The sequence below is a fragment of the Salvelinus alpinus genome, chromosome 19 (genome assembly GCF_045679555.1).
Source record: "Salvelinus alpinus chromosome 19, SLU_Salpinus.1, whole genome shotgun sequence".
Lineage (NCBI taxonomy): Eukaryota > Metazoa > Chordata > Actinopteri > Salmoniformes > Salmonidae > Salvelinus > Salvelinus alpinus.
Window position 1 is genome coordinate 29,199,615 of NC_092104.1, and position 12,531 is coordinate 29,212,145.

A 12,531-nucleotide genomic window follows, 5' to 3' on the forward strand; every position below is an offset into this window, starting at 1 on the left:
TTCAAAGTTCTTTATCAAAACACCCAGGAAACATTTTACACCTGGGGAGAGTTTCACTAAGACAGGTAGTTTTTTGTATCTCTAAGAATAGCAACCATTTCATAGCAATCTTTAAAACACAATTCAACCATAAACGCTTGAAATGAAGACAGACCATTTGATATGTGCAAACCCCAATAATGCAGTCATATCACAGAACATATTTTTTGAAAAAAAGTTGTAGATTTATTAAATACTTCACTTTTGTACACAATAAGTAATTTTTTTCCCAATGTCTAACAGTGTAATGGCTCTTCTTGTATGATCAACATCATTCTCCCCCTCCTTCACAGTAAAACAGCCATGTCCATCTGTCCTCACAGAGAATGAATCACAGTTTGAAGTTAGCTAGTGTTTCTCCCCACACACAGCCTCCCCTCCCTCTGCAGAAGTGCTGTGTACATTACAGTCCTCTAGTGTAGGGTTTCCCAAACTCGGTCCTGGGGCCTCCCCTGGGGCCACTGTTTTTTGCCCTAGCATTACACAGCTGATTCAAATAATCAAAGCTTGATGATGAATTGGTTATTTGAATCAGCTGTGTAGTGCTAGGACAAAAAAAAAAAAAAAAATGCTCCCAGGGGAGGCCCCAGGATCAGGTTTGAAGCATCCATCAGCCCTTATGGTTCTACTTTCATTAGAAAAATAACAATAACATAACAGTTTTATGTGGGTCCAGCCCAGTGTTACTGTCCTCTTCACTTCCACACTCTTCCTCAAAAACAGATGGTTTTCACATTCGTACCTCCATCCCCTCATCATAACATAACATCCAATCATCTTATCCTCCGATTATCAACATACACATCAGCCCTTTTCTGTTCAAAGTCCTTGTGCTCAATACACTGTCCTTTCCAGAGCCTCTCCATCCAGATTCAGCTGCACCTCTGCTGATAGATTGGCAAAGATTACCAATCAGTAGTCCATTGCTTTACACAGGTCCGACCCCATTCACTGTCCCACCACCTGCCGCTGCTACCTGGTTCAGTTTCAGCGCTGCAGTAGCATGTTGATGTCTGTCCGGCTGTATAAACGGTTCCCCGCGTGGTGCTGCTTCCTGGTTCAGTTGCAGCGCTGCAGCAGCATGTTGAGTGAGTACTCCATGCGTTGGCGCAGGTCTGCGGGGCAGCCGGAGGTGAGCAGGGAGCTCAGTCTGAAGGTGGAGGACACACGCTCCTCGTTGATGTATGTCAGCATGTACTCCTCCCTCTGGGTGCACAGGATGATCTTGGTGTGGTCGTGGTAGAAGTTGACCTGTTAGAGAAAGATATGGATATATATGGTTTAATAAAGTACTGAAAATACAACAAATAGCATAATACCAACATTACTGTAGATTGTCTCATATTTGACCCCCCTGGGAAACTGATGAACAGTGTGCCTGAAATGTGGAATAAGTACATTTGGGTTCTTATCTGAAAATATATCTATGAGTCTATAGAAGACAATAACTGATTTGAATATTTAGCTGATGTATGTGTTATGCATTTACATTAAGTGTTCTGTGGATTTACCATAGCTGCACTGTGTCATGTGTTTCTTGGTTGAGAGTAATGTCTATTTTGGCTGTGATGATGTGTGCGTTTACCTGAAACGTGCCGTCGTTGAAGAGCATCATGAGGGCACGGTCAGACTTGAGCCACTGCAGCAGGTAGAGTCTGGGCATGTGCGTGTCTGGCTGGCTCACCAGGTCTCCACCCTACACAGCAAACACAGGAACAGGTTTAATCATTAGACTGAGAGAAGACTAGGAAAAAGGAAAGAGGAGGAGGAGAGAAAAGACGACAGAGGGAGAGAGCAGTACAGGAAAGGAGAGGGGGCAGGAAAGGAGAGTGGAGTGGAGGACAGGAAAGGAGGATTTTTTGGGGAAATGGTAACAGTAGGAAGAAATTACTGAGAGGATAGATAGAATAGAGAGATTGTCAAAGATAGGATCATCAGGAAAGGAAAAGAGGAATAGAGGATGAGAGGAGAGGCTAGAGGCTAGACTTACATCCATCAGGTTCTCTTCCATGTAGTGGGCAAAGTACTTGAGGACGGTCACCTGACCTACAAAGTGCTCAGGCACGTCAGATGTGGAGAACACAGAGCACTGACCCAACTCAGCATAGTAGTGGACAGTCCTACAGATAGAGAGAAGAGACAGAGGGAAAAGAGGGTTAGCAACCAAAATAAACACGTGCAGGTTTCTGAAGGACAAGATGCATGCCAAACAGATGTATTTATCAGTATGACCTTCTCTGTCGCTTACTTTTTGTTGACTTTTACATCTGAAGCCGGCAATACTTTCCACTTCTGTTTATTTACACCCATCAAGCACTTTGATGTTCAATCTGACAGCTGAATGTTAAAACCCATAGAGCCTAAACAATCTCCAACTAAGGTATGAGTGATGTGTTGTGTAATAAAGAGAACAGAGTACGCACTTCTTGTCTGCGAGGAGGCTCATGTGTGTCCCGTTGTTGAACAGAACACCCACTATGTGGTCTGAGAGCTGGTAGCCAAAGCCATACTTGTTGGAGTAGTCCACCCACTTAGTGACCCACTGCAGGTTACTGCACTCTGTCCCTTTGGGGATGTCATCCGCTAGAGACAGAAAGGTAGTTGTGATTAAAACACAATTCAACCATATGCAATAACAAAGGGAGTCCCACTTTATCATATTAAGTTACATTGTTAATGTTGGAATCATTTCTTTACATGGTAGTAAGTACTACAGTATAATTACATTGTACCTGCCTTATATCAACAAAATCATGTCTCATCTCCAGGAATATAAGTGCATTAGGCTTACCTTTGGGCATGTTTTCCAGGCATCCTCTGAGAACGCTGGTGATTGTCTCAGCCACACTGCCAGTGGTGCTGTCCTCAAGACATTCGCTACTGCTGCTGCAGCTACCCAGACTGCCCCTGACAATAAGCCGGATGGTGTCTCGCGTCGTCGGGGGCAGGCCCTCTGTTGCCGGGGCGACAGGCCTCCCATTAGATGGTGACGGTGGCCTTCCATCCTGAGGTGAGGAGAATGAGGGATGGGTCAAATAACATGGCCTCACACTTTCCTTTATCATGATTCTGTATTTCCTCATAGAATTGCTTTTCCATAATCTGACTTTTCACTACTCCCCTAACTTCACTTTCTATTTGATTTCATCATGACTACCATGGTCAAATAGAGAGTGATGAGCTTCTCACCTCAGTCATCTGTTTGCTCTGCTGCTGCTGGCTGATAACCGTCTTCTTCAGGTCATGTCGAAGCTTGTAGATCTCCTCTTCCTCTTTGGTGAGTTTATCTACCAGAGACAACACACAGTCAGCAAATATTCTGGATGGCCTCACTCTGCAGCCTCTCATTCATACCAGATGTGTGATTAGATAGTAAATATGCCAAAAACGCTCATGATACATCAGTGGATTTACGACACCACAGCTTTAATCACCACTTGTTAATTAGCAAATTTGAACTGATTTAATAATTGGCGACATTGGCTAAGGCTGTCTTATGAGGAGAATGATTGATATACTCACTCAGAGTCTCGTAGTATTTGACCTTGTCTCTCTTCCCGCCGAAGAGGGCAGCCGCAGCCTTCTTGAAGAAGCTCTTGGCAGGGCTGGAGACGTGGAACTCTGGAGCGGAGTGGCAGCAACTAGCAGGAAGACGCTCTGGCACAAAACCCTGGAAGGACGGAGAGGGGGAGAGCGAGATGTTAGGAGAATGAAAAAGTGCAGATAGACGAATAATCATATCATAAGTAGGAAACAGAATGTTAAAACAAAATGTGATTTGCAGTTTCATGCTCCATACAGTACAGAGAGAGCAAGAGAGAGAGGCTGAGTGAGGGCTCGCTAACTCACCTGTGAGAAGAAATCATGGCGCAGTATGTGGTCCAGGTGAGGTCGGTCCTCCGGGGCCTTGGCCAGGAGGCTGGAGATGAGCTGTTTGGCCTGGGGCGACAGGGAGGAGGGCAGGGAGTAACGCGCCTCCCGGATACACCTGTACGTCTCCTTCAGATTGGTGGTCTCGAACGGTGGTCTGCCCAGGAGCATGGTGTACCTGGAGAACGGAGGGGAGATTTAGTTGGTGACTGGTTGTCATAACAGTGTATTTACATATGGAATGGAATTTTACAGAGCAGTCTATTGACAAAAAACTCTAAATAAAATAGAATGTACTCACATGACACAACCCAGGGCCCAGACGTCTGATTCACAGCCGTGGCCCTGCTTGTTGAGCACCTCAGGGGACAGGTAGTTGGGTGTCCCACAGATGGTCTTCCTCCTGTTACCAGCAGGCTCTAGCTTGGCAGCCAGCCCAAAGTCTCCCACCTTCAGCTCCATCGACTCACTCACAAAGAAGTTACCTAGGAGGGGAGAAGACGATTACAAATATTATACCATTTACTGAGTCATCAATAACATAAATTGGTTGGTTTACAGATTGACAGGTGAAGGTTGCAGGTTTGAATCCCTCTGCACAGTGCTTGGCAAAGCCAATTGAATGATAATGACTCTGGCTTCTATTGTGTCTCTTGCCATAGATGCTTACCAAGTTTGAGGTCTCTGTGTAGGATATCTTGTTCATGCAGGTACTTCAGCCCTGAGACGATCTGACGGAGGTAGTATCGCACTTCAGGCTCTGTGAGCACTTTGCGTGCCTTCAGGATATGTGCCAAAGACTGTACAAAGATAACATGGGAATAAATATTAGATCAGTCAAGGCAGTCTATGGAAAATAAGAACATCTCTTTCACATTAGCCAGAGATGGTATTATTTTTTGTTTCCCCATTTTATGTCTGCTGCCCAGTAAGGGCTGTAGTTTTGAGGTGCTGCTACTGTATGCAGGAATTTCTCAGTCCAGTTCAGTAATAAAGGCTTAGTATTCAAGTGTAGCAGTTAACACTCACTCTTCTACTGCAGTATTCCAGGAGGATGTAGATGTTATCTTTATCCTCGAAATGATGGTAAAAGTGCACGATGTGTTTATGGTGGAGAACTCTGTGTAGCTCGATTTCCCTATCAATCTATGGAGAAGATATATCATAGTGATTATTAAAAGCAATTAATTAACCAAAAGTCCTGGACATTCAGTTTCAATCTATATAGACATTATAATACATGATGAATAGTGGTGCGCGCTCTTACCTTTTCCCGTTGGTGCGGTTTGGAGACGCGCGTGTGGGGAATAATTTTCGCTGCATAAACTTTACTCGTGGACAGGTCGGTCATCTCATAGCACTTGGCGAAACCTCCCTGAAAATAAAATAACACAATCATATTGATAAGCATATTTACCAGGTTCCTTTAAAGTGTCCATGCTTTGGAATAACAGTGTACTATTCCCAAAGTAGACAGTTATAAAGAACAGTTTATCTTTGCGTAATTTGCGTGTTTCTGTAATTCACTGATGGCTACCTTTCCCAGAACTTTCCCACGGCAGTAACATTTCCCGGTGGCAGGATCCGTGATAATCTTCGACATCTCTGCAGGTGCATGACCGTGGTCCTCAGTTCTCTTTCTCCGCAGTTCACAGGAACCGGGTTGGTTGGGCTCGTACATCCTGTTGCTATTCGTCGGCTGTTGAGAGATATTCCTCAGTAATTCCATAGTGAGGTGATGACTTCGTTGCTCGTACTCTGAATGCAGTCAAGAGTGCTTGGGTTTATATGCAGCCTGGTCTCATTGACTAGCCAGAATGACATCGTAGGCCCCGCCCCTTTGTCTGGCTGGCTCTACGACGTCACTCTAGAGGTCAGGTAGAGCTCCCTCACAGTCAGGACTGGCATGTCAATGACTGGTGTTTATATGCTAACGATAAAGGAAAAGGCTTGGATAAAATGAAAAATATTTACCCAATCTTGCAATGCTAAATATTAATAATCATCATCATTATAATCTTCATCATTACCATTACATCATCATCAACACCATATACTCAGTGTTAAGGTGTTTATATACCACACTTATATCAAGCACAAGCAAAATCTTGATAACAACTAATCAAATCTGATAGTTGGGTGAATCAGTGATGAAAACCAAATGGTTAAATCATGTGTTCTGTATGTACAGTATTAATCAATCAATCAATCAATCAATCAAATGTATTTATATTACCCTTTTTACATCAGCCAATGTCACAAGTGCTATACAGAAACCCAGCCTAAAACCCCAAACAGCAAGCAATGCAGAAGTTTATTTATTTATTTAACTAGGCAAGTCAGTTAAGAACAAATTCTTATTTACAATGACCGCCTAGGAACGGTGTTCAGGGGCAGAACAACAGATATTTACCTTGTCAGCTTGGGGATTCGATCTAGCAACCTTTCTGTTACTGGCCCAACACTCTAACCACAAGGCTACCTGTTGCACCATGTAGAAGCATGGGGGCTAGGAAAAACACCCTAGAAAGGCAGGAACCTAGGAAGAAACCTAGAAAGGAACCAGGCTCTGAGGGGTGGCCAGTCCTCTTCTGGCTGTGCCGGGTTGAGATTATAACAGTACATGGCAAAGATCTTCAAATGTTCATAGATTACCAGCAGGGTCAAATAATAATAATAATCACAGTGGTTGTAGAGGGTGCAACAGGTCAGCACCTCAGGAGTAAATGTCAGTTGGCTTTTCATAGCCGAGCATTCAGAGTTAGAAACAGCAGTATGTGTTGTAAAATCATATACATTGCTACAGCACATATAAATTCTACAAAATTGTGAGTGTAAATTAATACAACTGTGGCTTTCTGCCACTCTGATTTTAATTTGAGGTTCTAGCACCATCAGGTGGTTATTTTACAGTCCTCCAGGTTGGAATACAGTTTTACGATCTGCCAGTATGTCAGAGCAGATTACCATAGTTCCTGGGCACAGCCATGGGTACTCTGTGGTGTACAGCAGAGCCCTCTGCAGGCTTTAGATCTGTGGGTTATGATCACATTGACCCAGGCTCCCAGTGGAGACCGTGTGCCGCCTTGATTTCCAAATGGCACCCTATTCCCTACATAACACACTACTTTTGACAAGATACCGATGGGCCCTGGTAAAAAGTAATGCACTATATAAGAAATAGGGTGCCATTTGGGATGTACAACCTTCCCACCTCCTGTGTGACTGCTTCTGTCTGCTGACTAAGGGGGAGACATGCACAACAGGAGTTGGCTTAAGAATTTGCCCGTGCTTCCCTCACTGGTCTACTACTGTTCCTCTGCTCTCTCCTGCCTGCTTGGCATGTGGAAAGACAATACAATTAACGTGCCTTTTTAGTTAGAGGGGATGATATGATATGAAGTCAGACAAATGCTGTGCTCTCTACTGTATGTCCTGCTCTAATCTCTATATCATTGCGCACTGGCCAGTGCAGTGATCAGCTTGGATAACTAATGCTCTTCTAGCTTTTTCCATAGTAGCCTCCTGTAACTCAGTGGAAGTGAAAATGACTAGGCCAACAGAATGGACATTTTATAACACAATAACCCAGCTGGGAACAAAAAACATTGTCAACATCATCCAGAAAATAGAATTGTATTAATTTCTCTCAGTTTGCAACCTTACTTTCACACCACAGTGGGAAAGACTAATTTACATAATTACTTCAAATGCTCTGCATATTTGTTCTCACAGGACATACAGTATCTGGCACCTGGTTTAATTACAGTGTAAGGACATGTTTATAATTCCCTTCCTTTACATGTGACCAATGAAGCTTGGCACACACCTCACCCTTCATATATTGTTCAATAAATCAACAAACTGCTCTTGCTAGTATTACAATGTGTGGATGAAGCTCTTAATTTGGCATTAGTGAAAACACGAGATGAACTGCTACAAAAAAGACCCACTAAAGCTAAAGAACACTCTGTAATGTTCACCTCCACATATACTTTGAACTCGCGCAAAGTGGGAGATGCTGTCAAGAAACACGGGCATGTTTTATGATCAGACCCAGCTTTGCCAACTGAATTTAAGAATCCACGATTTATTGTATATAGGAGGTAGCAATTTACACGAGAAATTGGTCCATGCCAACTGCCAGCCACAAAAGAAAATGAGCCGGGCTCTTTAACGCCCTCTTCCGAATGGTAACTATAAATGCAGAGGTTGTGCACAGTGCAACAATATAATGAAGTGTGAATGTTTCTGCCACCCACATACAAGAAAACGGTTCCAAATAAATGACGTTATTACATGCTCTACCACCCATGTTATTTACCTTATTAAATGTCCATGTGGCCTGTGTTCTGTAGGTAAAACCTCTGGTTCTCTCAAACAGACAATTAGTGAACGTAATAGTTCAATCAGGAGAAACGACAGGTATTATCTAGTCACAGTACATTTTAAAGACCAAGAACATGACATTTCTACCTTTTGATTTTGTGGCATAGAGAAAGTTAAGATATCAGACATGGGCGGCGATATAAATAACACTCTGAGCAAAAGACAATGTTTTGGGATTTTCACCTTCCAGACATTATTTCCTAATTTCCTAATTTATGTTGTAAATGTGAACATGAATTAATGCCACCATTTCAAATTACTCTGATGTTTTTCTTGCGCTGTAACCAATGATTTATGAAAACTTGCTTGATGGGTTGATGTCCTCATTGTGGTTTTACAGACGTGTTTAATATGTTTTATGTAAACACTTAAGTAAGCGTTACCAAATATAACAATGTGCATTTCATAAATATTCTAATAATTTTCCCTCAACTCCAATCCCATTCGATGCATTGAACGGATGTCAGTGGAGCTATGTCTACATAAGGGTGTAAAAACATTTTTTTAACACAAAAGCTCTGAGGAAGGCCATGAGGCCGATATGTAGAACTTAGTAAAGAGCAGTGATACTATCAAGAGCAGTGGTACTATCAAGAGAAGTGATACTATCAAGAGCAGTGTGCGGGTTTCTTCTTTTTTCTCATCGTGTTCAACTGTTACCATGCCCCTGCAACAAAGACAGCTGAGATGTGCGAGAGCCTTTTGAATTTTGAATAAATCAAAAAAGAAAAAGTACACAAAGACAGAAGCAGTTGGCGATACTGGGTTTGTGGTTTGATTGGCATATATTGGCATCGTTAATTAGCATATATTGGGTTTGTTGTGAACCAGTGAATGACATTAGGATTAATCCAGTCATCGATGCACAGTATAAGGTCATAGGGTCATGCCTGGCCCAGGGCTGAGCGTACAGTGCTGATGTCATAGGCCCAGGCCTGGTCGAGGCCCTCGCCCTGCGATGCTTGGTGGGGCCACTGGGGGAAGGGGAAGCGGCAGGCGACGACACAAGCGTCATCAGGAAGCTCCCTCAGAAGCTTCTCACCCAGCACCTCCATCTGAGGACCAATCAGAGATGCTGGTTTTAGTCATCAACCAATCAGATCAATACTCTCTTGTCAAATGATCCAGCACACCCAATAATTTCTGAGTTAAGACTGTTTGAATATAATTTAGTTATTAAAAATCTAATTGTAGAACTAATCGTATTATAAGAGCAGGAATTGTTCTTTCTCTGCGGAGGCCTTGCATGGATAGAACGCTTACCAATCCTGGGGCTAGGAATACAGTCACGTTGTTGTAGTTTGACAAATCAGTCTGTCAAATGAAAGAGAGAAAACACATTTAGTAAAGAGTATGTGTCTAATAAACACAATGTTAAAGAACTATACTGTACCTTCCAGAAGTCCTTGTTGACAAAGTTTGCCTGGCTGGGTGCTACTCCTGTCCAGCGTGCCTTCACTCTAGCATATGCCAGCAACATGGAGTTGATCTCAAATCCAGTACACTGGAGGCCAACAGAGTAGGCAGCAAACACCTAAGACAAGAAGGTAGAGGAAAGTTGAGTCATACAACTACCTATAACTTCACTGCAGCAAAAGAGTGACTCCACTATAATTTGTCTGTTGCTTGTTGTTCTCGCCACACAAGATCCATTGCTAGAACAGAGAGAAAAGTGTCAGAGAGAAAAGTGTCAGAGAGAAAAGTGTCAGACTCGGAATGTGTCCCAAATGGCATCTTATTCCCTATATAGTCCACTAAGAAGTACACAATATAGGGGAGAGGGTGCTATTTGGAACACAGCTTCTATTGTTCATAGCAGAGAGTTTTAATTCACCAGAGCCAACTCACCAGTCTCCCGTCTCCTGATCCCAGATCAACTAGTTGGCCTCTGCGTCCCTCCAGCAGCTGCATGGCGTTTACGATCTGAGCTTTACTCGAGGGCAGGTAAGGCACCTGTATGAAAATAATATTGCCAGTCAATAATATTGGCCATAATATGGGAGACGGTTAGCCTGGTCCCAGAACTCTTTGTATTTTTTCTAACTCCATTGGTCATTGTCCAGCCAAACATGACATCGATTGACAAGAAGTTGGCATGTAGCACAAACAGACTGGGACTCAGGCTAGGGGACGGGGTATGTGGGAGACGCCACTGAGTTGTATATCTCCTTAATTGGTTCTAGGTAGGACATACTTATCCCTTGGGGTTTTACAGTTGTAGACTAATACAGCACTACTTAAAAAAAACAAAGGCAAGGGGATTGAATGGAGCCTGCCTAATGTCATCAATTCAGCTACATAGGTGGAAAAAGCCTTGCAAAGGGCCTTGCACATACAAGATGAGACATCAATGACCCAGCCAAGACCAAAACAAGACCCAGCCAAGACATTCATAAAAAGGGTTGTAAACATGTGGCAATCCAATCTATCTTCCATTCTTTATGGCCCTGACCGTCCGCCCCCCCCCCCCCCCCAATCCCTTGGTTTGTATTACCCCAATTCGTGATCAACTGTGCCTGACGATAAAGTGCTCTTGTCTGATGATGATGAACTGATGGTGAAGAGAGTAGCACAGTATCCATTAATCAAAAACACTGCATCATGGCGTAATTGGAAAAAACATCCAACAAATATTTAACTTACCAAATTGTTCTTCTAAAAATATTTGACACCCCTTTCTCAATTTGAAGGCACCATGAAACGACCATGGAGCATTCCAAGACAAGCAGCAAAGCATTCTTAAGAGTATTACTATTTGTTGATTTCACTGCCCTTCCTGAGCACATTCATGTGAATGAGATATACCTTGAGTCTTCTTGGCACTTTGCGGAAGCCAGGAAGGGCAAACATAGTCCACATCCCGTAGAGGCCAGCGAGCAAAGCCCCAGTAGCAACTGTCAGGATGGGGTTGTCCTTACTGCTATGGACCATCCTGGAGCCTTGATCCTGGAGAATGAATTCTGTGGAGTCCTCCATGATAAACTGTTTCTATTAGGCTACATAAAGCAGTGGTTAGCATCCATATTTGTACTGTACTAGGCCAATCAAAACAGCAGAGGCAACAGTCAGGTGGACAGGGATAGGCTTAATGTCTTGATTCATTGTTTATTTTTGACACAATCATAAATAAATACCTGAACACAAAAGTTGCTACCGGTATTCAAAGTAGTTGTAAAGCAATGCAAATAGTTTCTCTGATATTGACATTTGCAACATGTCATTGCCATCGACAATTAATAAAGTAATTCAATAGACATGCAAGAATTCAAGCCCCCAGCAGAGGGTGCAATAGTGTTATATGATCGTGCAAAGCACTTTCTAGAAAACTTTTGTTTACGAAACTCGTCATCAAAATCTTTTCAAACATAACAATTGTTCAAAGGGAACCTGCTACTATATCAATGCATGCGTTAATATTGGTGAGTTGATCATTACCCAAGATGTTTCGCAAGATATTCCCCACATATGTTATACACGTTGATTCTGTAAGCCTATGTATGTTTTATAGAACATTTTGCAGACACATTTGGAGACGAGAAAACATGTGTTGTAATATTATTGTACGACATAAATTGGTTACTTAAGATAATTGCACAAATTGTTGCACAAATAGGCTACAATTTAGTAAAACACGCACATTAGGCTTTGCAACTGCGACCTACCTGACGCGCCCCCGTCTCAGCAATCCCTTATTTTATAGGGCAATGAGCCATCCAGGCGGTCAGTAGACATCAATCAAAAGGCCAAACGCTTAATTCCCGCCCATGAGTCATTAATAAATAACACACCCAATCACATCCGTTCCCGGTACATGGATAGGTAATTTGCATTCCATAACTGAGGTTTCCAACAACTAAAGAATGGGTAGTGGCCACGCTACAGCCAATGAAATTGCCTGTCTATCTTATTATGTAACCGTTGTTGTGTCTGGTAGTGTTGTTAAGTAACCCAATATAAAATTTTAATCAGATATATTGTCTGAAACACTTATATTTTACATAACACAGTCTAGTCAGATGTTGGGCAAAATAATTCGGCTTTATAGGCAACATGGAAGACTTCAAAGTCATATTTATTTTCATAATGGCACTGGACGTGTCATTACTTTTTCCTGTTTCTCCAGTTTTGCCTTTCGTCTGCAGCACCTTCACAAATCAGCTTTGGGTGTGCAGTAGATTCAGCCTATTATCATAATGGCATGTGCAAAATACAGAAGGTTATTGTGACCAGACT

At 42.6% G+C, this 12,531-nt stretch overlaps 2 protein-coding genes across 2 annotated transcripts; both read right to left on the reverse strand.

Moving 5' to 3' along the window:
* Nucleotides 1–202: 202 nt before the first annotated feature.
* On the reverse strand, nt 203–5,688 carry plk2b (polo-like kinase 2b (Drosophila)). The gene is made up of 13 exons (XM_071352836.1): nt 5,447–5,688; nt 5,177–5,284; nt 4,939–5,055; nt 4,580–4,709; nt 4,211–4,394; nt 3,889–4,087; nt 3,562–3,709; nt 3,229–3,326; nt 2,831–3,044; nt 2,463–2,622; nt 2,030–2,159; nt 1,625–1,735; nt 203–1,290 (listed from the first exon to the last, which is right to left on the reverse strand). The coding sequence occupies exons 1-13, from the start codon at nt 5,636–5,638 to the stop codon at nt 1,099–1,101; spliced, it is 1,983 nt and encodes a 660-aa protein (XP_071208937.1). The 5' UTR covers nt 5,639–5,688; the 3' UTR covers nt 203–1,098.
* Nucleotides 5,689–9,057: 3,369 nt separating this feature from the next.
* On the reverse strand, nt 9,058–12,096 carry LOC139545256 (adenine nucleotide translocase lysine N-methyltransferase). Its single transcript, XM_071352838.1, has 6 exons — nt 11,961–12,096; nt 11,104–11,294; nt 10,147–10,251; nt 9,692–9,832; nt 9,562–9,612; nt 9,058–9,353 (listed from the first exon to the last, which is right to left on the reverse strand). The coding sequence occupies exons 2-6, from the start codon at nt 11,272–11,274 to the stop codon at nt 9,183–9,185; spliced, it is 639 nt and encodes a 212-aa protein (XP_071208939.1). The 5' UTR covers nt 11,275–11,294; nt 11,961–12,096; the 3' UTR covers nt 9,058–9,182.
* Between the last annotated feature and the right edge of the window lie 435 nt (nt 12,097–12,531).